This window comes from Strigops habroptila, chromosome 1 (genome assembly GCF_004027225.2).
Source record: "Strigops habroptila isolate Jane chromosome 1, bStrHab1.2.pri, whole genome shotgun sequence".
NCBI lineage: Eukaryota > Metazoa > Chordata > Aves > Psittaciformes > Psittacidae > Strigops > Strigops habroptila.
Window position 1 is genome coordinate 144,701,692 of NC_044277.2, and position 26,441 is coordinate 144,728,132.

The 26,441-nt window shown below is 40.5% G+C and overlaps 1 protein-coding gene across 5 annotated transcripts in view; it reads left to right on the forward strand.

Annotated features, from left to right (window-relative positions):
* Positions 1-26,441, forward strand: part of TNS3 (tensin 3) — a 198,625-nt gene that overhangs the window by 69,599 nt on the left and 102,585 nt on the right. For all 5 annotated transcript variants that reach the window (XM_030487554.1, XM_030487525.1, XM_030487545.1 and 2 more), the window contains 2 exons: positions 8,805-8,842; positions 23,103-23,141. Coding sequence is in view for 1 of the 5 variants with exons in the window: in XM_030487525.1 (XP_030343385.1) it covers positions 8,805-8,842; positions 23,103-23,141 (77 nt within the window). In the remaining 4 variants the exon portion in view is untranslated. The remainder of the gene's footprint in view (positions 1-8,804; positions 8,843-23,102; positions 23,142-26,441) is intronic.

Genomic DNA, 26,441 nt, shown 5'->3' on the forward strand with positions numbered 1-26,441 from the left:
CGGCAATAGGCATACCCATATAATTATGTTAGTATTATAAATGTGAAAGATCTTTGAGAGAATGTAAAGAAGTGGTGCATGCTCCATCGCTGGCAGTGTTCAAGGCCAGGCTGGACAGAGCCTTGGGCAACATGGTCTAGTGTGAGGTGTCCCTGCCCATGGCAGGGGGTTGGAACTGGATGATCTTAAGGTCCTTTCCAACCCAAACCATTCTACGATTCTATGGTTCTATGACTATCATAAAATTAAAAGGGTTTTTCGTCATATCACTGTTGCTTTCTGCATAATGTTTATATCCACATGCACGTGTTTTCTTGAGCACTGATCCAGCAAATGGTATTGCCTTCCATGGGACTGTTTTAAGATGGTTTTAAGATAACTGCTTCAGTTGATTACAAGATTTGTAATGATGGATCTCTTGCACCTATGGCTCAGACTGATCAAGAAACAGCAGAAAACAAACAAACCAGGAAACCTTACTGTTCTCTTAAGCAGTTAACTGTTAATTATCTCCAATTTACAAGTTATATGAACTTGTGAGAAAATGAGACCTGGAATTTCTTTCTGCTACCACAGTATGTTTTCAGTTATAACCAACATTTGATGATCGACACTCAGACAACTGCATGTGAACCGGGATATGCAGGCTGTAGGATCAAGGACCATGGTCTGTGGCGGTCCCTAGAGCAGATTAATAGTTTATAGCTGCTGTGAACTCCAAGGAGGGAGGGATGATGGAATGCCCAAGCAAGGCTGGGTCAGGTAGGGACCCAGGCTCTTGCTATAAAACCTCATTTGACTGTCAGCCTTGTTTGTGAAAGGCATCTGGAGGATGTCCAAGGGAGACTGCATGAACTGATCTAGTGGCAGCAGAAAAGTCTTTTTAGGAACCCCTTAGAAATGGGTGGATGTTGACCTGGACATGAGTGACACAGAATATACAGGGCTGGGGTGGAGGTAACTGTAAAGAGAAAAGTGGACTGCAGCCCGTTTGTGACAGCAGAAGCCTGGGAAGGTCAGTCCCTCTTCTCTAGACAAAAGGTGCACGCAGCAAATAGCAACTTCTACTAGATTAGTAAAATGTACTCGTAATTAACACAGCTGTACAAGCTATGCATTCAGACTTCAGTGCAGAGCTCAGATAGTGAAACATGGAAGCTATGTGCATAACAACAGCAAAGACATGAAAGGCAAGGGTGAAAAAGACTTACTGGAGCACACAGAGATACACAAGAAGCCACTGTAATTAGTAGGCATTACACAAGTGGTACATAAGCATCCTGGCTGAACACAGCCCTCTCTGGATCTGAGAGAAGCTGTAAAATTGACATCCTTTGATGGCATGTTGTTACCCCAGTGGGAACTGGGAGAGGGAAGGAGGAATTTTGGCAGGAATCCCTACTAATTTAAAAAATACACAAGGCAAAATCCTCTAGTGGAATGTTTAATGTTCATGATGGCCAAGCTGCATCACAGATATTAGATGAAGTTTTAGAAAGTTATCTGTAGGGAAAACAGGAGTTCCCTATTTATTTACCTCATAAGGAGCAACTTCATCACACCAGAATTTGATCTGTGGTTATAAAATTAATTTTAAAGCTAAAGTTCAAACCACTAAGGTTTCTAAAAAGCTGCAGCTTCTGTTCATTACAGCTAAGAAATAAAAAAGGAAAAAAAAAGACAAAAGCATGAAATAAATGTGATCCTGTGTGCCTCTCCCTTCCCCCCCCTTTTTTTCCCAGGACAACCAGTGAATGCTCTGTGATCTGGTGTACCTGCAGTTTTGTAAACTTAGCCCACTTCAAGAGAACCCAGAATTCCTAAGGGTAAACTGAAGTTAGAATTATCTGCTCTAACCCTAAAATCTGAATTGTTCCAGTGAATAATTTGTGTGTGATGAACTTGATATGCCACGTGGGGAAAGGAACCTCAAAGTGGCTAAAACCTCACACTCCTACTTGGCTTCAAAACCAGGCTGAGGGGGTGAACTAGCATGAGAGACAGAAATATTGTACAGGGAGATATAATTTCAATAAAGGCAAGATGGGCGAAGAAATCTGTGGTTAGTAATGCTGAAAAGTTTGTTCTGGTACATGAAGAAAGCTTCAAGAAAGTAAGCCAGGCTACAAACATAACTCCAGTTAGGCACATTCAGGATCTGAACCCTCTAAATAGGTAAGAGCAGAAGTTGTTGGCTGATTTTATGCAGAGTCCCCATCTGTTGTCATTAAAGATACTTTAAAAATACCCTTGGAAAACATGCCTGCAACTGTTAAAGTACTTGAAGGATGATGTCGATGACCTTCTCTGCATAGCCTGTGTTGTTTTCTCTTCCGGTGAAGGTCTCTGTCACTCGTGTTTTCTGTAGAAGATTAAGAACAGCTGTGAATCAGAACATCCAGGACCATTAAGTCTTATCCACATAATAAATAACATCAGATTCCTTATTTTGAAAATCACCCATTTTAAGCCAATCTCTTACTTTTCTCTGATCCTTGCTCTTAGCATAATTTATGCAGGATATGTTTTCAAGATCCATCACAGGCATGCAAGCTTTTGAGATCTTACAGTTCTTGTGCTGTCTGCAGCTGTGAGAAGAGTCTGGAGACAGTCCAGCCCTTTTTTTGGTTCCATGTGCATTGCTGGCTACAGTAAACTATAGTCTGGTTGAAACAGTTTTGTAGGTGAGATGGTGCAACATGGGGTTATCTGTTTAGCTGGAGGGAGGAGGTCTAAAAATAACCTTTGGTTTCAAACTGGATTAAGGTTTAATCATTTCCTACCTGACTTGCAAGTGTAGCTTAAAAAGTGGAGGAAAGAAAAGTTGCTCTATGAGTACTTGACTTTTAAAACTGAAAAACCATTTTCACTGTGCTGACGTTCTGCCTTTGGAACAGCATCTGTGGGAAATTAAACACAAACCAACCAACCAAATAACCCACCCAAGAGTTTTCAGGATGCAGTTAAAATGGTAAAGTTAGACTGTGAATCCCACAGGAGGGAAAAAACCCAAACCACCCAAACCCAAAACCCAACCAGTCAAAAAAACCCAACCCATACAAAATCCCCCCTTGGTGGTCAAGATTCTTCCTACAAGACAGGAAGAAGGTGGGAGTAAAGGAAAAGAATAGACATACTTTTGCAGCAGTAGGGCCAAAATATTTTCCTCTTAATAAAGATTTAGCACTGCTGTTGTCAGCAGCAGCAAGTGGAATATTTCATGTGCGGGAAAGCTCATCCACAGCACTCTTTACAGCCACCCCAAGTGAAAAACGCTGAAGCTTTGCACACATTTCCCATAACTGCCTTTTAGCCTTCATCTTCAAAAACAATGTCTGCAGTCCCTGTCGTGAAGTGCTGGGAGCAATATTGAGATGGAGAGACAATGGTTGGCGGAATAGGGGAAAAAGAACAAAAGAAAATCTAGGAAAATGTCTGAGCACAGGAAGTGCAGCAGCAGATGTGGCTGCAGTGTGGCTGTTAGATTGCGACATCTTTGGCATGGGACTCTGATAACTCCTTAAAAATAGAAGCGTTTACTTTTGCAGCTAAAGCCTGATATTTCCAGCTGGAGGCCTCTTCCCCCACCCAAAGGTATGTGTGTGTCTCTGCCCTGCGCAGAACTGCGTGCCATCTTATTTTTAATGCCGCAGTTAATAATTTCCTTGTGTCTTGTTTTTCATCCTGCTTTTATTTTTGGAACTTTCTCTTGAGTTGTTGCAGAGCTGGTAGGACCATATCAGCTGGGAAGCGTGTGTGTGTTGGTGAGAGTTTTCTCAAGTAATCTGATCACAGTGTTATTAAACCCTAGTCAAAATACAAACAGCCAGCAAGCTGCAGAGTTCTCCCCAATTGGGACATTTTGGTCATGCATGTCTTTGTGTACCAAGCTCTGTCTGCAGAAGACCCTGTTGTGATGGCCTTGATATGCCAAAACATCTTTTCTTCAGAGCCAGTGACAGAGCTGGGGTTTTGTGCAAAACTTTCCCTGTAGGAAGGAGATGTTACTCATAGTGGTATCACCAGCCTTGCTACTAAAACGGCTGGGCTTTACTGCTCCTCTGACTCTCTGACACCCACCTTCCAAGGAAAGACTGGAATTGGGAACCACAAAAATGAAGTTTGATTACACAAAATTAATTTGATTACACCCCCCACCCCCAATCCTGATTATGCAAATCTTTATATGCTTGGTTTAGATTAGTTTTTGTTGTGGATCATCAAGGACTCTGCCATTACTGTCAAAAAAATAGCTGGAATAGTATGTGTCTGTTTCAGGGAAGCTGAGTTGGAGATGCTGAGGGACAGAAATGATCTTTCAAGCAGTTAGGCCTGTGTTGTATAAATTACAATTTGGTATTATAATTTATCATAAGAAGTTAAAAATTAACACCAAGAGCTGTGTAATATATGCTTTTGGGGCAAGTGATCTTCCTTAGCGATTAGTGAGCTATTAAACTGAGTTACATGCCTTAGATTCTGTATTTTATGCAGTTTCTGCCCCAGGAGGATTTCTGAATTATCTTGTTTGTACCCTTGCCTTACACAGAGTTGTTTAAAACAAATACACAACATCCCACCATGGAGAATCACTCGATAAAAGTCATAGTTAAGTATGAGGTTGGCCTTATGAACTAGTCATGTTTTAATATTCACTGCACAATGTTTGTCTGGAATATATTGCTATACCATACATCCATTCAATGCTAAAATGTGACAAGGTGAGTAGCTCTTACCACACAGAGGAGAACGTAACCTTTTTAAGGTTTCTGGTAAACCAGAAATCATTCTGTGGTTGGTTTACAGAAGTAGTCTCTTTACTTTGTAAATACATTGCTACTGGTTTTCAAAGGGCATGAATGTAAAAAGTAGAACTTCCCTTTCATAAAAACTTAGTGGAGCTTAAGTCTGAAAAATATGATTTGCTGGGCTTATCCTTCTGTCTGTACCCGGGCAGCAGTATCGTTAACTTGCAGGAGTTAATACCCCTGCCTATTTATACAAAGAAATCTTTTTATTTTCCCTCCTCCCATCTTTCTCCCACTTTTAACAAACTGGATTCTCAGAGCTATTGTTTAGGAACTGTTTTGATGTGTAGTAAATTGACTAAATATGGCTTGGGCTCCATTTCATTACCAGCTAGCTTGGGACAGTTGTTCTTGGAAGTGATGCCAGAATCCTTAAACACAAATTTGGAAAGTCTGGTATTTGACGAGAGCTGATGTGTGGGATGCAGACATTCAGCTGTTCACTTGAAGAACTGAAGTAGCCTTGCTGAGTGTGACATTGATTAAGTCCTCTAGACTGTTTCAGGCGCATTTTTAAATTCAAATCCACTTGGGCTGTAGTCCTGAAAAGAGCTGAGTGCTATTTCCCTTGTAAGCTTTGCCTGAAGAATGCCAGCATTTGGTAGAAGCTGCTTGTTGAGATCTTTTAACTGTAAGTTGCGTGTATTTTCCTTTGTAATTGATGTGCTGTATGTTCGGTTGTTTCTATGTTTTTTTCATTACATGTTTGTTGCGCTGAAAAGGCACAGGCTGCACAATTGTAGTAGAATACTGCTTTTTTGGCACTAGAAACTTTCTGATCTCTCTCCTACTCAAGGCTTTCCATAGAAAGAGCTGGCATGTTGAAAAGTGATTCAGTTTCTGGCAATCGAATGATTGAGGTAATCCATCTCCGTGCAAGTGCTGCGAGTGGTTAGACAGAGACAAAACCAGCCTTGGACTGAGGGGCTGTGACCATCCAAGCAGTAGCGTTAGCTGTGGCAAGACGAATTCAAAGTAATGAAATAGGAAATAAATGGATTTTTCTCTGTGAGTGAATGGTTAATTTGCTGGTGTTGATGAAGGGATCTCTCACTGTTCATAGTGTTAGTGGCTGTGGTGAAGAAAACCATATGAATTGCATTGGTAAAGGATGTGCCTGGCAAGGCAGTGGTGCTTCTCTAACTCCTCTGTGCTCAGATACTTGGAGAGCTGTAGTTGCTGCAGCATGGCCCTTATTCCATTCACTCTTTCTCTATGTGCCTGCATGCTTCCTCATTCCCAATTCGTGGTGGGTTTTGGATACCTCCCTTTCTTTCAAATGCTGCTGCTAATTCCCTGCCTCCCCCCCCCCATGTGTGTATACATAGAGATTTTTTTTTTTCCCTCCCTTCTGGAGAATGGATTATGGGTGTGGGAAATAGAGGGCAAATTAGTTGGAAAGTACTCTTGACTTAACTCTCTCTGTACTTTAAAACCAACCTTGAAGTTTATTCTCATGACTTGACCACACTAGCAATAGAATTGTGGGTAGGAGTTATCATCTAGATATTGATAACTGGCTACAGGTTGGGGATCCAAGTTGTACTTTCTTCCATTCAGGTGTTAATTCCTGAGCAATGTTTCTGTGCTAACAGCCGCCTTCTTTTGCCTTTTTTTTTTTTCCAGTTTGTTTTAGCAGGTGGTTGAATGTTTACTACAAACAAGACTTCTGTGGGTTTTGGAGTGTATGTCTATGTGTACATATGTTCACACACAAAATTACAGAATAGTTAGGGTTGGAAAGGACCATGTGTATATATATTTGTAAATGTTTATACACACATATTTACATAGGTCTTTATATACCTAAAAAGATTACCTTGCCAGCAAATGCAAACTTGTGACATCTGCTGTACCTCAGTGGGACAGATGTAGATTACACAAAATGCTTTGAACACTTCAGCATCTGGTAAATGCCAAGAACAGTCAAAATGGGTTCAGTCATTTAAGTTTCGTTGTTCTGAATTGAGATTTTGGTCTACTAGTAAAATTCAGACCTGTCAAGAAAAGAGAATTTGTGTTTGGATCTGTTATTATGGGGATCTGTCCCTCTGGTTGGATGTAGCTGGTGTGCTGTTTAGGAGCAACATATGCAATGAGCAGTTTGTTCACCCAAAAGGGAAGGGAGAGAATCTCCTTTCTGCTTCTGAGTACAAAGGAATGCTTTGTTGGCTCCCAGCATCTGGACAGTCAGTGATCTCATTTCAAAGTGCTTATTTCTGCACAGTTTTACTATCATAATCAGCTTTATTATACAGTGAGAGAGAGAAGGTAATGCCTTAACTCAGTCTAATCCATGAAAGTGCTGGATTTAGATGTGAATAGGGTACTTCTGGATGCTGAGGAGGAGTGAGGCTGTCTTTATGAATGTATCAGATCTCAATCCTTAGAATGTTATAAATATAAATACCAAAAAAATTGTTTATTTCATTCAGAGAGCTTTGCCTGACATATATTTGGCTAGTTACCTATGGAGGCTTTAGTCTGTTCCTTTTGAATCTCATAAATACAGCAATGTTTTGTTTGTGAAGTCTTCTCCCTTCAAGTGTGCAGTTTGTAGGCCATATTTCTGTGTTGCTTATGAGTTCTAGTGGGATGCTGCTGCAGGACACAGTTTTGTTGCTATCCAGGCTGAACTTGCATCTCACATCAGTGGTTTCTTTCCAGCAAAGACAGCACTGTTGTGTTACACAAGAGCAGCAGACTGACTTTCCATGTACATGGAAACTGAAAATACTCAATGGCTGCATTTAATATGTTATCTATGTCTCTAATAAAGATTTTTGTATATTGTTGTTGACATTGGTGATTTGGTTTTGCATGAGCCAGTAACAAAGGATAGATAAAATGCCATCACTTCAAACACCCCCATGTTCTTTCTCCTTCCCCCAGCTCTATATGCTGAGCATGCCACTATATGGTATGGAATATCCCTTTGGTCATTTAGTCCTGGCTATGTCCCCTCCCAACTCTTTGTGCACCCTCAGCCCACTCACTGGTGGGGTGATGGTGAAGCAGAAAAGGCCTTGACTTTGTGTAAGCACTGCTCAGCAATAACTAAAACATCCCTGTGTTATCAACACTGTCTCCAGCACAAATGTAAAACATTGCCCCATACTAGCAATAATGAAGAAAATTAACTCCATTCCAGCCAAACCCAGCATATTCTCTATTGCTTACTGATCTTGGAGCTTGAATAAGTAAATTATTCCTGAATTTATAACACAATTTAGCTCAAAGGATAGACTTTGCATGGAAAGAAAGCAAATTTCAGAGTAAAGAAGGAAGTGCATGTAAATGGAAAATCTATTAAACCCAGCCTGTCTCGGATCCTAGCTAATACGCTGTTGCATCATAGTTACATCGCTGCTCATCTCGCTGCTTTTTCAATTAGGTGCTGTTTCCTGAATAGAAACTTGCTGCTGTGGTTCATGCTTTCCTGCTCTTAGGTCAGCAGGAATTTAACAGAAATCAGGTGCTTACCTCTTGGAAGTAATGTTTGCAACACTGTGTAAGATGTGTTTCACAAGCAGAAATTCCAGCGCGAACAGTCATGGTCACTTGTGAGTTTGAAGTCACCCTGCTTTTCTTAGGTCTCTGGAACTGCTGATATGGCTAAGATTCACAGGTCACATTTTGAATAGTTTGACTTTACTATCTGTGTTATTTAGATGGTAACTCTTCTTGTGCATGTGAAGCTGTAAAGGTAGGTGTCATATAATCAGCCCATGACATTTAACCAGACGTATATTATCATAATCTGATGTTATGCACAAATCTGATAACATTGCTGTAATTAAAGCATCTTTCAGGAATGAGTAAAAACTAAATGCGTTTCTTTCTAGGGTTTTTTTTTCATTTGTTTTGAAGTATGTAAATACTTTATATAGAGAGACTTGAGTTTAGCCAGCCTCCAGTAGAAAGCTGATCTAAAGAAATGGAGAGGAGATTCCACCCACTCTATGTACTCATATATTTTATTTGCTTTTGTTTTAGTTTGCAAGTATGCCTGCCACAGGAAATGTGAAGAAAAGGTAAGCATGTTTATTTGCTTCCTTCCTTGCTGTTGATCCACATGCATTTGAGGTTGAGACTACAAAAGCTGTATCAACTAATTAAGAAGAGGATGGTTATTAAATCAGATGCCGAGCTGTCAGGGTATTGTTCTTGCCATTAATAAAACCCAGGTCCCTATCTAGTCAAAACATCTGCACCAGTGGTTGAGTTTCTCATTCCTCCCACAGGAGGACCTGTTTCAAGTTGAAACCAGCAATTTAAGTGGGTGAAATACAAACCACACAGTTCTACCAGAAAAGAAAAAAAGGTACGAGTGAATAAGGTGTATATAGTATACACACACCTCTATATATGTGTACAGCTATGTGTGCGTGAGAGTGTGTGTGTGTACATATATACATACACCTAGTATATATATAATTTTTACAGTTACAGACATTTAAAGGCAAACTTTTGGCACTGGATTATGAAAAGTGTAAGCATATTATTAACTTATTTTCAGTGTCTGCTCTAGGCAGTTTCCACCCAGTTCAGTTTTGTGACCGGATTTTTGTTAGTTTTTAGAATATCTGAGCCCCTTTCACACAAGGTGAGATCAGTATTTCCATGGTCTCAGATGACTGAAAATTTCCCCATCCCTAGATTTGTGTGAATCAAAGTCATTTACAGAATGTTGCAGCCTAAATCTAGCAGTCTTGGAAGGCTTTATATTACCAGAACTACCCTCCTAGGATAATAGTCCCTGCTTTTAACTCAAGGGCAACATTCTCTGCTTTTAACTAAAACTTTTGATTAGTACTTGCTATCTGTGAAAATAGCATTTTTGTTGTTAGAGCACTGAGCTTCTGGAGACCACAGATTTAGTCCTACTATCTGTGTGGTTGACTTGATGTTTGGCCTTGTGCAAGGATTTGTTTGTTCCAGTGCTGCCAAAAAATACAACTAAATCCAAGAGACTCTCTACTTAATAAATGACTTGGGGATTTGTCAGGCTACTTGGGGAAATTCTCGTAAATACAAGTGTCATTTGGCTGACCATCTCCCGTTTGGAGTGAAAATGGTACTTGTGCTTTTGAAAATCCCTGTGTTGTGGTATGCTTCATAAATACAGATTTTGTTTTTTACATGTACAAAGTGCATACAGTGGTAATTAAGTTTGCAAGTAAGTTATTACCTTCTGAAGGGTTTCATCAACTGTATACATTCAATAATGATTAGTAATAGTACTATAGTAATGGTGGTCTAGAATCATAGAATGGTTTGGGTTGGAAAGGACCTTAAGATCATCCAGTTCCAACCCCTGCCACGGGCAGGGACACCTCACACTAGAGCAGGTTGCTCCAAGCCCCTGTGTCCAACCTGACCTTGAACACTGCCAGGGATGGGGCAGCGACAGCTTCTCTGGGCACCCTGTGCCAGCGCCTCACCACCCTCATAGGGAAGAACTTCTTTATATCTAACCTGAACTTCCCCTGAAGTAGAAGGGAAATGGTTTGGTAGAAAGAAATACTTATGAGACCAGATGATAGAAGTGATCTGTCTTTGCGCAGTATCTTTGGTTCTCCAAATAGCACTTGCAGTATGGAATTCTACCAGCTTCCATAGGAAAGCATCTCATTTGTTGATAACATTGGTAGCTTGCAGATCTGCTTGGGTAGATGCTACATATATCTAGGGTTTCCAGAGGTGGAGGTACATAAATGATGCTAGAGACTGGTAAGAAATTCCGGAAACTTGTTTTAGAGACATGTATTTTTATATGTGTGCCATGTGTTAAAAACAGGAAACTATATTTCAACTGGTATTTATTTTCTTGGGCATTCGGGTCTTGAGTGTTGAAAGACTTAATATATGGAGTGCCAAAAGTATATAGTAGTGTAACTATCATCAAGATACTGGTATATTTTATGAGTGTTAAATAATTGAAAAGAAATTACTAGCATGTATTACAGAAGACAAAAAAAATAAGGTATGGGAACAACACCAAATGTAATAATCAATTATTTCTTACAAGAAGATGTTTTCTGATTTTTAGAGAACTAGTAAGCCAAAAAATAGCATAAATTCACATTTTTTTCCATGAGTCTTTTATTTTCTGACTACTTGCATGAGGCTCACAGCAACATTGGATGTAATCTTGTTGTGTCATTCATCCCATTTCAGATCTGAATTCTTGCTTTTATTGCCTAGGATGGCATCTATATTTTGATTTGGTTATCAGTTAGAGGCAGGAATGGTTCTGGTGGTTTTTAAGCTGGACTGAGAATATACTAAAGATTATCTAAGGATGTTGCAGGCAACCTTGAGGATACCTGTAGCTGTAATCGTATGCACTGATTCAGATCCATGTGTGTGGAAAGAGATTAATGGACTCCAGCTGACCTGCAAGTATCTCTTCTCATTGGAACATATTTTACCTCCAAGACAAGCATTGCCCCCTGCATTGTCTGTAGAACTACCCTGCCCACAGTTTATGGGGTGTAACTATTTTTGCATTAGTTAAACACAGACAAACTGTGTAAGCACTAAGTCAGCTGATAGTCACATGGAAGGGGTGTGAATGAGGATGAAGAACATTGCACTTCTCAGAGCCTGTAGTCATTTTGGAAAAGAATAATGCATCAGCGTAGTAAAACATTACTCAAAAGACTACTGGATTCATGGGTGTTCATAAAAGCATTATTGTGTGCAAGTCTAGCCGTAAAGCCCCATAACAAAGTAGATAATGTCATAAATGTGTTCAAGGTAAAAAAGCAGCTCAGGCCTTACGCTGGCAACACTACAACACAGGTTGTCAAGGGTTTGTCAAGACAATACCACTGTTATGCTTGCAAATGAAATCAAAATAGCTATTGGTATGTAAATTATCCATGAAAATCAAGTTTGTGTAGACCCAAAAAATAAAGTGGACTCTGAATTAAATCAGACAGGCCAAATGAAGGAAGAATCACATTTTGGAATTCTTCAGGATGTCCTATTGACCTCTGGGATGAACCCTGAATTGGTTCTGTGAGGGTTTTCCAGTTGCACCTGACATAACAATGAATGCAAAATAACAAATGCAGGCAAGAGTTGTCATGATATTTCAAAACACACTGGAAGAAAATCTTTTGATTTTGTAAGTTCAGAAAAGAAGCAGAGATTAGTTTGCACTGATTTAGGCACTTGCATTTGGTGCCATTATATCAGTTGCAGAAAGATTATAACATTTGAAATTACGTAGTGTAAATCTACTAGATGGTGTGGATAGATACCAGCAGGGAAACTGGGTGAGCTGTAAAAGAAAGTTACCCAAAACCCCAACAACAACAACAAAAAGGTACTGAAAGCCCAAACTCCACTGTCTTGGAATTGTCTGTGGAAAGAAAACCAAACAAAAAAGTGAATATAGTGGATGTCTGGATATAAAACCTTTAGAGAGATATCCACCTCTATCAGGTTACTGTTTGTAGTTTAGTCCTGAAGGGGAGGGCGGGTGTGTGGCTACAGGGATGAATCAGTGGAAATTAAGGCTCCACAAATTTAGACCAGATGCCAGGAAGCAGTATTTCATGCAGAAAGCAATGAACATGTGAAGAAGTCTCCCAGGCAAGTGTTTTCTTCAGATGAAAAGAAGTGAGATTACTCAGACTAAAGTGATCTAATCATGTCCTGGGAGACAGAGCCATAAAGGGGCTGGTTTATCAGCCTGCTCTGAAGATGTCCCTTAACTCCTGTCGCCTGGGTGAACTCTCATAACTTATTTGTGAAGCTGTCTGCTGCAGCCACGCCAATGCAACGTCAGAGGTCTTGGTGTGCACTGGGGTCTGAAGGAGCATTTGCTATCAGTGCAGTCTCCCAGGGCAGCTGGTTTGCCTGTTGTGATGTAACCTCAGCTGGCAACCAAGTACCATGCAGCCGCCTGCTCCTCCCCTTCCCCTTGCCAGTGGAATGGGGAGGAAGATCGGGAGAAAAAAGTAAACCCCATGGGTTGAGGTAAGAACAGCTTAATAATTAAAGTACAATATATTACTCTTACTAATCAAAAGGGAAATAACAAGGAGAGAGAGAGAACTACAAAAAAACCCCCAAACCAACCAACAAACAGCAATGATGCACAATATAATTGCTCACCACCCACTGACCGATGCCCAGCCTAACCCGAGCAGTGATCAGTCCCTTCCAGCCAACCCCCCCCAGTTTCTGTACTGGGCCTGACGTGCTGTGGTATGGAATACCCCTTCGGCCAGTTTGGGTCAGGGGTCCTGTCTCTGCTTCCTCCCAGCTTCCTGTGTCCCTCCTCACTGACAGACCATGAGACTAAAAAGTCCTTGATCAGGACTTTTCAGGTGCTACTGAGCAACCACTGAACCATTGGTGTGTTATCAGCATTGTTCTCAGACTGAAGCCCAAACACAGCACTGCACCAGCTATGAGGGAGAAAATTAACTCTATCCCAGCCCAAAACAGGATACTTGTGGTGTGCATTGGCAGTGCTGAGCTAGGACAGCCGTGTTGCTCTAGCCTCAAACTTGCTACATGTTAATAGAAAGACACATGGTTGTATCTCTCGTATGACTTTTCTAGTACTCTGGCTGTACATACTCATCCATAGTGAGGTAGTGTCCTGCTGACCCATATGTGTGGTCATCAAGGAGGCCTGATGAACCATACCTTGCTTCATGTTGATACAAAAGAGAGCCTAAAACTACTGCCCTGCTTGAACGGTACTAGAATGTTGTTAGCTTGCTGAACCATAGTGATGCATCTTGGGAGGTCCTCAAACTTGTCATTGACCTTGCATAGATTAAGCTATTGTAATATAATTGGTTTTGCAGCAGGTTTATTTGGAACTAAGGCAAACCTTTCAAATAGTTATTTTATACCAGCATGTAATACCAGCTCAACTGACTGTATTTTATTTTGTGCTTTAGTTATCTGTGCTTTTTTCCTTTGAAGTGATGGGGGCAGAAAACCATTCCAGAAGGAAGTGTTTGCTATTCCTGTATGTACTGTATTTTAAGACTCTCTCCAAAAGGCAACATTTTTGTTTTCACTCTGAAAAACATCATAAGAATGAATTCTGAAAGAACTTTGTTTTGCTGTACAAATCCCAGTAGATGCAGGTAATTGCTATCTTGTATTGCCTCAGTCTGTGTGTGTTTAACTTGGCAATGTTTCTGTATGGCTATTTGTTCAGATGTACGTATCTATTTAGTGTTCCCTGAGGTTTCTGAAGCTGAGCACATCCAACGCCCCAGGGCTTTGTTCTGGATTGTGCTCTGGGAACTTGTGTCCCCTGTTTTGTAGTTTTGTCTCAGGGCATGTCTCTGCGTATGATGTAGGAATACTTGTTTGTCCCACCACAAGGCTTTCGCTTAGCTTCTTGTCCTGGGATCCTGTTTTTTCCATCTTTTACTTTTCCTCTGTCAGTTAGGATGTGGTGTAGAGCTGGGGCATTGAAAGGCATCATCTCATGTCTCCAGCCAAACTTCGTTCTTTGTAGTCTGGGAATTTGAAAACCAGTCTCTACCTCCTGTCCTGTGGGAAGACTGGAAGTAGGAGAGGGAATGTCTTGACCATATTTTCTTGACTTGTTTCTTGTGTGCTAATTCTCCCTCTTGGAACAGACTGATTTTATGATGTTTGTAATCAGATGCTTAAATTTTCTTACAATCAATCAGCTTAAGTGTTTGCTGAAGTCTTCTGCTGAGTCAGGTGTGATCCAGCTTTATGCCTTTGCCTAGCAAACATTGCATGTATCCTTAATTCAACCTGCAAGGTATTTTTGCTATCCTTAAGCCAAAAAGACATTTTCTTCACATAATACAGTTTGATTCTTTGCTAGTCTGAAATGATGCTTCAAAGAAACCAGTGTCCTAGGCAGATGGCTCTACCTTTTTCCAGTTACAGTAAGATGACTTTATGTATGGATTTGATTCAGCACATGTTCTCCTTTACCTTTCAGGAAGCTTAGACATCTCAGTGGAGGGCAGATTTAATCAAAGCTTCAGAATTTTGTATTAATGGTTGAAAATCCTTGTTTAGACTCATTTCCTGAGCTGTAGTGTGCTACTTGGATGTGGTAAAGCTAGACCAAACAATTTATTCCTTTCAAATTCTGGTCATTTATTTGTAGAGAAATAACAGTTTGACAATATGCTTTTAGCATTTTACAATTTATAAAGCCACCAAAATAGTTTTAATCACAGAAAGTATAAACTCTGATGTGATGCTTTGTCCTGCTGCTTTTCTCCAAGGCCATATTTTTTCTATTCTTTTTTTCTAGGCATTTGTGTCTGAGAAAATGTAATTCTTCCCTTGACCCTGCTCTTCCTTTTTCTTTAGTTTAAGCTGTTACTGGTTGAAGAGGATTAAAAGAAGGCTCCCCACTGCCCCCAAACCCATAGTCCCTTGTGATACCTTAATCTTTTTCTTTCTTAGTCTCTTTAATAGTCTAGGAAATAGGAACATGATTACAGAGGAATTCATAGAAATAAAAAATTAAATACTGTAAATATGAAATACTGTAAAAACCATGACTAGCAGCTGTACAAGGGAGAGTGACAGTAATCACAGCAATAAAAATTAATCACGAGTGTTGGTTTTGGTCCTGGGTTTCATGATCAACTTGGATTCTGAAGACAGGCTGGGGCTGTTCAGCCTGAAGAACAGAAGCTGCGTGGAGACCTCAGAGCAGCTTCCAGTGTCTGAAGGGGACTACGAGGATGCTGGAGAGGGACTCTTCATCAGGGACTGTAGCGATAGGACAAGGGGTGATGGGTTCAAACTGAAACAGGGCAAGTTCAGGTTAGATCTAAGGCAGAAGTTCTTCCCTGTGAGGGTGCTGAGGCGCTGGCACTGGGTGCCCAGAGAAGTGGTAAATGTTCCATCCCCAGCAGTGTTCAGGGCCAGGCTGGACAGAGCCTTGGGCGACATGGCCTAGTGTGAGGCATCCTTGCCCGTGGCAGGGGGTTGAAACTAGATGATCTTAAGGTCGTTTCCAACCCAAACCATTCTGTGATTCTATGAACTTCCTATCTACCTATTTCTATATATAGAGAGACTAATGGTATTTTCAGTTTGGAGAGTTAAAGCACAAGCTGTATTAGCTCTCAGAAGGCTCTATTGACTTTGTCACTTGGGTACTTCTTGGACTGGTTTGTGAATAAACCTTGCACTTACTTGGGGCAGCCTTGTTGAGGTTCTAAGGCTGGACTCTGGCTCTTGCAGTGGGTGGGCATGAAGACAGGTGGTTTGTGAATATCCAGTGGGACAGATTTTTATGAGAGAAACATATGATGCACTGGCATATGGCAATTTCTTGTGTGTATTTTTGGAGCAAGAAGGAAAGATCCTTCCCTCTTCTGTATAAGGTTGAGGAAAAGAGATTTTGGAGATCCTCCTGCCTGTAAAATGCCCTATGTTAGGTATAATATCACTGTAATGAATGGCACGATGAATAAACCTTCAGATTCAACCAGAACTGTAAGCTATTGAGGGACATGAGGACTTGAAATTGCTTTTTATGGGCATAAACCTTGCATTGTTTAAGCAGCAGCAGTGCTGTGCTGGAGCGTTTTGTAGTTGGCAGTTAATTTGTTGGGGCTTTCCAAAAATGAGAAAGCATTTTCAAGTGTGCTGGTGTTTTCAGATAAGCACTCTCATTTAGACAGACCGTTTCAGAGAGCTGGCTGTGTTGTGCAAGACCCAGCTGGGACACATACAATTTATTTGTTTTCTTGCTGTTTTTCTTTTAAAAATAAATCTAGCTGTTGTTAAGGGGAAAAGAGGATAAGATCTGAGAGAAGGAAGGAAATGGAACGATTTCTGCTTTTCTTTGTTCAGCACCAAAATATGGATAAGTTACATTTTCGTGACAGATGGGAACTTTCCACTGGAAGATCTTAGAATGTGTTAGGAGAGTTGGACGTTTTTGTTTGTTCCTTCCATGTCCTGTCGTGTTTTGGCTGATTTGGGGAAGAACCTCTTTACTGGTCCCATCTGTTTTCTGGCTATCTCTGATCCTTTCTATATAGGTACAGGAGATCTGCAATCCCTGCTGGTAGTTTGTGTCTTTGGGAGAGGAAGACGTCTGTGGGACTCTATTGCCTTTGCTTGCTTGGGCCCTCCCTGTCTGGTAATGTTGCAAGATTTGCTGGACTTCGCAAATGAAGCATGTTTTCTCATAGGGATTATACCAATATAAATAGGCCTGGAATCCTGAAAGGATAACATAGTTCCTTGAGGAATGTGTATCTAATTAAGCTTGGAGAGGTCAGATCTGATACACAGAAAGCAGAAGTCAAAGTTTCTCAAAGTTGTATGCAATGGACAAAATTAGGATTATTTTTTTTAACTCTTCTTTAAAGAAGTAGCAAAATGAGACGTTTTGAACAAAGGTTCTATGTTTTTGCACTCATTTTTAGCATTACATCATTTCAACCTAGTTTATAAGCCTGTGGTTAAACAGTTTAACTCAGGAGGGACAGTAGCTAGCACTCCATTTACAGTTCAGATTGTCAGACTGTACCACAGTGCAGAGGGCTAGTGCAAACTCCAATAAAAATCAGGTTTTAGGATCTTGGTTCCTGCTGACTGGTTTAACTCCTGTTAGCTACACCCAAGTTCTGCCTGAGATTCTTGGCCTTTGCTTTTGAGCTCTCTTGGAGCGAATCCAGTGATCTGATAAAGGAAAGAACTTAATCTCAGTAATGCAGTAAATCTCAGTAATACGGTAAACTGTATAACTGGTTTACAGTTATCAGGAGAAACTCACCATTTTTGATTCTAGGATTCTTCTGTTTCATTGGAATTGGAGTTCTTCAGAGAGTTGGAGAACAACTTTCATGATGTAGCTCAGGACTGTGGCTTTGCAAGATCAAATATCACAGCGTGGAAGAAAGCCAGACTTGGAGGTGGCAAAGATCTGTGAACAGTATAGTTCTGCATCTTGGGATAACTGCATCCCTTGTTACTTGGGAAAGGCTTCTTTTCCTTCAATGACTTAGTTTGAAACAACTTTGTTACTTTGTCTTGGGAAATAGGGATTTGCATATAAGTAAATACGCAAAATTCTGAAATCCCTCCTGAAGGTACATAACTTTTCCGTTTCGGGTGCTAATTTCTGACTTTGTTTCATGAGACATAATCCCAAGAGGACAGAAAGGAGTTGTGCATGGGTCAGGGCTGTAGAAACATGGCTTAGATCTTACAGTACTCAGTCACTTACAGGTTTTTTCCAAGAAACTCATGGAGAGTTAATCAAGCCTCAGCTGATCTTTACACCTTGATGAAGTGGGTACGTGTAGTATTAGCTTGATTTCAGCAAATAACAAATCCTGAAGCTGAGAAATTAATAAAATGGTGCTAAAATATCACTGTTGGAATTTGGGTTTGAATTCAGAGAGGTCCTGACTCTGTTTGTTCTGTCTTCCCCTGTAGCAACTTTATCATAGAACGAGGTGAGAAAAATAATGTAATGTGTTAGGAAGCTTTTCTGATGTGACTTGGCTTATGCTTGCTGTATGGTCACATTATATATGAACACATCTTTGCATTTCATTGACAATCATGAGCCAAGCCCATTAACAGTTTCTCATCCGTAGCTGTCTTTGCAATTTACAATGCATTTCTTTTGCTGCTTTCTTCCAAACTTAGCTTCAGCAGTGCTTTAGGATAATCCAGGAGGAGGGTTGTTTCCATAGGGCCAAAGAATTTGTTGTTCTGAAGTGAGAGTGGAAATGGTGTATAGCTGCACTGAATCTCAGGGCTGAGTTTGCTGTATCTATTCTTTTCTTTTTGGGAACACAATTATATCTTGTTCATTAAAATATTGTAATGACTCCAGAGTGCTTGTTCAGTTTCTGCTGTGTTTGGCAGGTCTTCCTTTAAGGCTGCTGTTTTCAGTCTGCCCCAAAATGCTTAATTTGAAGAAGAAAATTGTGATGAGGATACTTGATGTCTCCATGACAAAAGAATTAGGTGCTAAAACTACACAACTGGAGATGCTTTGTTTTAAAAAAAAAAAAAAAAAAAAAAAAAAATAGGAAGTTGTATATGACTGTTGAAGCTCTTTAACCCCAAGTTAAGATCCCAATAACATCCCTTTTTATGCTACAGTTTGGATTTACATTTGGAATTGTCATGTTACAAGTCGTATCCTTGAGAGCACAGTTATTTGAAGATGTACTCAGTGTCCTTTAGTTTGTTTCCTTAGCGAGGGGCATTTGTGATCTGAGTGTTTTGGGGGGTGGGATAGCTGACAGATGTCAAAAGAAGAAAACTAGGCAGAGAAATTTCTGTTTGTGCGTGTATATGTGTGTGTGTATATATACATATATAAGATGTATGTAAACTATTTACATGAGCTTACCAGTTGGGCTCCTGACAGTCATTTATGCAACAGTCAAGGTTTCCTAACATCACTGTAACTTTACACTATTTAGAGGATGTCAATGGCTTCATTTTGCTGCTCTTTGCACCTTTTCTCATCAATTCTGTAGCATGATCAGCAGTGAACTGGAATGAACAGGCTTTTTAGCAGCTCATGTGTATATATTGGATGAAGGTTCCTCTTGCTGCACATCCTTTGTGCTACGCATAACCTGTGGCAGGCATGCCACTGTTTCTTACTTGAGGAAACTGTAGATTAGGAAAAAAGTGATTAATTATAGCCAAATGCTTTTCTGAAAGCACTGTGATGGTGTTTGAGATGTGGACTTTGGATGCACCTTTGGTAACAACTGGCTCATGCTTTGAAGATGGTTCTTCCTCTGAAAAATCACCACTTCTTGCAAAAAGAAAATAAAAATAAGGAAGATAAATAGGAAAGATGCATCTGGGAGTGAAAAAAGGCATTGAAATGTAAATGCCAGATACCCAACAAATCGCCTGTTGTGCGGGGTGGGGGGGAGAGGGGAAGCACTGTAGTGTCTGTTACAGCAAGTAGGGCCAGATTTTATTTCCTTAGTGCCAGATATTATGCCATTTGTTGACATTTTTTCTTGTTTGAGTCAACATTTATCTCCTGCTGACTGGTTACTCATTAACTGATGTGACTGGTGTTGCAGTCGTATGAAGGAGAATTACCCACAGATTCACTGGAGTTGGAATTCTTCATCAAAGTAATTATTTTCAGTCGTCTTCTGTCAATACGGGACTCTTCCAAACCAAGACTCGGTTCAGGAAGTGCTGCACCAGAAAAGTGTTTCCATATTAACTGTGTGTGCAAGAACAGGTAGTTTGTCTTTCCAATATTTGCTTGGCTCAGGGCAGACTGCTGTGTCTATATGCATGTGTGTGTATGTGCCGGGCACTGATTGGGTAACTGTCTGAAAATAAGGCAAGGCATTCCCTTGTTCTGGCATTGCTTCTTAATACATGACCATGCAGAAGCTAAATGTACCTTGTTTGTGGGGAACTAAGCAATATTATACTAATTCTTACCAGAATAAAGATACTATTGAAAGCCGGTTGCAAATGTCTCTCTTTAGATTAGCTGTAGGTTCAGTTGGGGGATCAGAAGTCTTTTTGCAGTCTGTTTTTTTTGCAGTTGGTACACAGGGTGTGTGACTTTTTAAACTAATGAATGAGACATTTATACTCCATTTTCTATCTCTGCATTGATACTGGATCGAAGTCCTGAAATCTTGCTCTCCAGCTCTGTACTCTTTAAGTGCTGATCTTTTTTGGGTATATCTGAAACCTTTGCTAACCAGGAAAGAGTTGGAGTCACTCACGTATCCTCAGCTTAGGTCATCTAGACCTCGTGATAGCTTCTGTTATCTATGAACACGTCAGCTGTTTTGCTTCTAACCTGTGTCTGGATTAACAGTGGAAGATTTTGCTGCAACTGCTTATGAGAACTAAAATTGGGATGCATAGAGGTCTTGGCTGTTTTGCTGCTTCTGTGAAGAAATATGTTACTTTTGTATATGGAGTCAGGGGAAAAAAATGTCAGTGCACAGTTCAGTGTGACTTGCATTGAGTTTTATAGCTCTTGCATTTGGAGTGCTCTGCAGTTTAGTGGCAGTTAAATGTAGTGCTTAGTGGCAGTGTGCAGAGGAATTACTGTATGCACCAGAAAGGGCATTACATGACTTTTTGGTAGTCCTAGAACAGTACCATCTAACACCAGTGTTGATCTTTGTGAAGAGCAAGCGTAAAAGACACACAACCAGGAGAAGATGGAGTCTGCCTGTGAAGTCAGGTGGCTGTGTGTAGCTGTTGTAGGCATTGCGAAGCTCAGAGAAGACAAAATCAAGCGTTACCCCTAACATCAGCTCTCATCTTCTTACAGCCCCGAGACTGTGTGAGTTGCCTGAAAAAAGATTCCACAGATCTGTCAAAAAAGAGCCGTAACTCTCTGCTGAAATTCTTTTCCAGTGGATGTCCCAGTCCTTGATTCCTCGAGGGTTTTGTACAGTGGAGGGAAGGGAGAGCGCAGGGATGACATTATGTGCTCCGGTGATGACAATTTTATTCCGCAGTGGTTCTAACCATTAGTTATATGAGCATGTAATATCAGTTCATCTCCGCCTGCAAATTCCTTTGGCGTTTCCGTTAATTCTCTCTTACTATTATAGACAGTGAGAGGAATTTAATTGTTGAAATGTCAGGTTTTATTAATGTTAACCTTAGGTGTTGCTAATGAGAACACTAGTAAAACCTGATTTTTAGTGGTCTTAAGTACTAGGTAATGGCATGGTCAGGACAGTCTTTCCTCCATAGATGCAGTATTTGCTGCTCATGGTGGTGGTGCAGGGTTCTTCCTGCTGCTGACTGCTCTGCCTGGTGGTTTGCCACTTTGGCTTGAAAGGAGGATTGGTGCTTGTAATCGGAAGTTTTACATGTTGTGTGAGGCAGGAGGTCACAGAGGCAGATGTCTTTGCTTTCAGCAGTGGGAATGCTATCGTAACAGCTTAGTTAACATCTTCCATGTGTTTAATATGGTGTTGGTTTGGATAGATTAGTGAATCATGAGTGACAGTCATGAAAGGAGCTGCAAGTCCATTGAGGAATCAGAGGGTGCAGCAGACAAACCTCAAGGGTTCATATCTGTCTTGTTTTCTTTAGGGGTAGTGTGGAGATCATGAGGAGGCTGGGAGATGAAAATCAATGTGCTACCTCTTTTATTTTTTCCTCTTTTTATAAGTATTTTGTGATTTAAGAAGCATTGAGAATCAGATATATATCTATTTTACAAGCAATTATGGAGGCCAACACCATCCCTTCCATGCTGGTAGTTAAAAAAGCTGTTCCTGAGAGTTAAGACCAGAGTAGTCCTGATGTAGTCAGGTCTATCTCTTTTTGTTTGTGCTGCCTACAGGACTGAAGTTTGTCTTTGCTCTTGCAGCTTGCTCTGTTGCATGGATTACATCATCTTTTTATTATTCTAAGGGTTATAAATGGCACATCAGGCCTCTTCTGCTCAGTAATCAGCTCAGCTCAAAGCTCCACTGCCAGGGATGGGACAGCCACAACAGTTTTCATTGGGGTTAACCTCAAGGTGCTTGTTAAAGTGAACATGCATGATGACTGTCACTGAAGCTCAGCTGAGTGGTGTCAACTGATGAACCACAGTCTCTTGACTGTATGTGTGAGGTCTGAGGGTGCTTGCTATATGAGACTAGAAAGAAGCTTTTCCCTAGATCATAATTTAATCCAAACCAGTAATTATTTTCCTTTCTTTCTTGGAGTTCTGAATATTCAAGCGAGGTTGGTTGTATTGTATTGATTTTGGGGTTTTTTTTGCCTTTGATGTGATTTACACAGACCATGTTCTCCATAGGAAGTGTTGTAACTTGGAGTCAATCCTCTGAAATTGTGAGTCCACAGAATGTGTTGTGCTTACTCTGCTCAGCCCACACTCCATAAAAAAATCCAGAACAAGGGTAAGGTATTGGGAGTTGCTGAAGTCCTAGATTACTAGAAAAACAGAATACTTCCTTATTAATTAAAACTGCCACAGTATTAGAAGTATGCCGCGAAGGATGGAGGGGGTGAGAAAGCACTCCCTGTTTCCCTTCAATATATGACCTGAGGAAAGGCATTACTCTTCAACCTGTTTCACTGATGACAGCATGAGAGGGGGCACTGAGTTAGCATTAAGCTGATGGTAACTTTTCAGTGAGCTGACAAAGTAATGCAGCTGAGAGCAGCTCTGGACACTCCATTCTGCACCTGGTCTGATTGGTGCCCCTTTGATCCCACCTGAGGGATCTCAGTCAATGGGATTGGGTCATCTCCAAAGGAGTTATCCTTTTTTCCTTATTTTATTATTATTTTTTATTCCAGGTGGTGACACCCTGCTTTTTTCCAAGCAACTACGAACTGGTAAGTATTTTGAGGTTACTGATACCCATCAGGTTTTATTAGGTTATAGGTTAGGTTATTCCTGTAGACTCCTATAATCTCATGTTATTTCAGTACTGTGCCATCCCCTTCCCCATGAGGGCTTGGCAAATCAAGGGTCTATTCCTGAGGCTTGTTACTGTGTCCTGGCCCATGCAGGACTCTGGTTGTTTTATTGAGTGTTTTGCAAGGTTAAGGATTAACTGGGCAAAATGTTTTCTGCTCTTTAGGATTCTTCTTAAGCCAGATGGGGGGACCTGGCTGTGATGCAGCAAATGTGCTGTCATCCATATTACACAATCTGGTTTTGTTTGTATGTTCTAAATGAAAAAAGACATTAATTGTTTCAACATCCTGCTGTCTCCTATTGGTTTGAAAGTACAAATAGTGGACAACTTGGTTGGGGCCTGTTATTTTTGTTCATGGTGGAAGAGAGAAGTTACAATCCTAGAATCACAGACTGGTTTGGGTTGGAAGGGACCTTAAAGCTCATCCAGTTCCAACCCCCTGCCATGGGCAGGGACACCTTCCACTAGAGCAGGTTGCTCCAAGCCCCTGTGTCCAACCTGGCCTTGAACACTGCCAGGGATGGGGCAGCCACAGCTTCTCTGGGCACCCTGTGCCAGCCCCTCAGCACCCTCACAGGGAAGAACTTCTGCCTAAGAGCTCATCTCAATCTCCCCTCTGTCAGTTTAAAGCCATTCTCTCTTGTCCTGTCCCTACATGTCACTAAGTTAACCCACACTTGCTCAGGACAGGAAAATGATAAGCCTTTTCCGGCTTGTATGACTGAATTTGGTTCTTTTAGCTCCAAGGGTAACATGAATGATGCCTGGAGGATGGGGTGTAAGAGTTATTTATTGAACCAGCGTTGCCACCTGCTAGTGTCATTACTAGGACACATCAACCAACAACTGATGCCCAAGTGTCAGACAAGAACTCTGGGTATTGTAGGTAGGTGATGGAGCCACTGGCAATTAGGAATCTTGCTATGTGAATTGGCCAGGTCACTTTGCAAGTCTTTGTGTCTTGATTTCCCTGATGGCAAAAATACAGGTAATGGTACTTGCCTAATATGAACTACAGAAGTAAGAAGGTGCTAGAGAAGTGTTGGTTCATGCTTTTCTTAATTGTTATCACTTAAAAGAAAGGCTGGAAACCCAAATCAGTGATTCTTGGTATTATGAGGAATGTGAATATCAACTCATGGGATTTATGTCCTAATTTTGACCCAGTAATTTTATGAATTAATTCATGTCAGAGCCTGAGGATCCTGTATGGCATTACTGCTAAAAATATAAGTAGAAAAGAAATCCTTTCTTATGTCTGTAGGTCACAGTGTTAGATGTATACTGGCAACTGTGGTTGCTCTTTCTTTTGTGTTGTGCACACAACCTGAATATTGATTCTGACGTGGAAAAATTGTCATTGTGATTTAGGAACAATCATCCAGCAACCTGTGGGATATGTTACCAGTCATCACCATTAGTGATTCTGGTTGAATTTGGTTTATATGAATTGTGAATGTGGGGCATTGCTGGTAATGTGGGCCCAAGTGACACTGTGACCTGCTGACGGTTGGACAATCTGGATGGCAAAAGTGGCCTAACCTGTTTTAGTTTACTAGCAGGGATGTAGCCAAGATGTATGTTCAGCCCTTGAACAAAACATTTACTAGTTTTAGGTGAAAGAGTGGAATTCTATTTAAATTTCTTGCAGGAAAAGCTGCAGGTGAAGTGTTTGCACTGTATAGTGTGCAATAGGTCCTTGTTACTGAGAGTGAGATGGAGCAATCTTTTTTGCTTCTGATGTGAAATGTGGTTTCGTTTTTAGATTAGGAGTCTGCCTTGTGCACAAAGAAGTTATTTAGTGAAGAGTTCTGTTGCTCTGAAGGAGGATAATCTGTGACCATATTGGCTGTAAGCAATTACTTTTACAACTATTTTGAGTACAAAATACAGAGAAGATGAAGAATAAGTACTTGAGATCTTTAGATAACTCTATTCAAATTAACCAAATCACAATTTGCTGCTGAACTATGGAATTACTCCCATTCATTCCAGCCAAGGAGTTCCAACCTCTTAGTTCTCACACGGATAAACTATACGTACACCTGCTCTAAGCTAGTGCTACATATTTTAGCCAATGTAGTGGTTGCCTATATTGTCTCCTCGAGGTGGTTTATAGCAGGAACTGTAGTTAAACTCAGTGGCATGTTTGTTGGGAGACTCTTGAAGCCTGGTGAAGCTCAGATGCTTGTTTTCGTCAGAATGGGGGTTTATTGGTTATTCTCAGCTTGGATGTCTATTTCCAAAGAGGCCCTTGCTTCCCATTTCTCATGAGCTATGTATCTTGAAGCTTCGTAATGACATCAGGACCCTCATATATCAACCCAATGCAGCTGTTAGGAGTTTCAGGTGCTAAAATATAAACCAGCTGCTGTGCTGGACCGGAGCAAGGGCAACAATGTTATTCCAGTTCTGTTAATTAAAGTCAAATGTCTAGCAAAGATGACCTATTGTGGTGAACTTCATTTCATGAAGAGGCAGTGGGTTATTTGTGACAATGGACATTCATGCATCATAGCATGACCCAAAGATGTTAAAAAGGGGAAAAAAAGAGGGGTGTGAAAGTGCCACAGTGACTTTATTTATTTATTTATTTATTTAGACCTGACTTATAATAGTTCTCTTAAAATTGATAAAAGTCAGAGATGGCAAGTCTGTTTAAACAGCCTTTTCTGGAATTGGTAAGTCTTAGTTTGAAAGATGGTGAATTACTCAGTTGGTCTTATTTTTTAAAATCAACATTTTTAGTGTAACAATAAAATTGCTAACAAGTATGGGCATTTTTCTTAACCAAGTCTTTTTTTTCTAGTGCTACAAAAAAAGGAAGAGAAGGTTTAGGCCCTAACTTTAAAGCTCCAAATACTTTTCATTTCATATATTCCTTTAAAAAGATAAAAGAAAAGGAAAACCAATGGGAGGATATTATTTTTGAGGTAATTTTTAGATTCTAGGAAGTACTCTGGGGCAGCTTAAGCTTCAAGAGGGCAGTAAGTTTGTCTCCTTTATTATTTTTTTCTTCCTTCACGATAGTGTATCTTTGAAAAGAATAAAGAAAATGCAAACTTGATTCCTCAGAGACCCCCTCCCACATCCTGCCAAATGTCTTGCAGTAACGAAATGTGGTGTGAAGGCCCAAACCTCTTTGCATAGATGGATTCTTATCTTCAAATTACTCCATTGGTTGAATGGCCTTTATCACTGCATGACTTGTCTG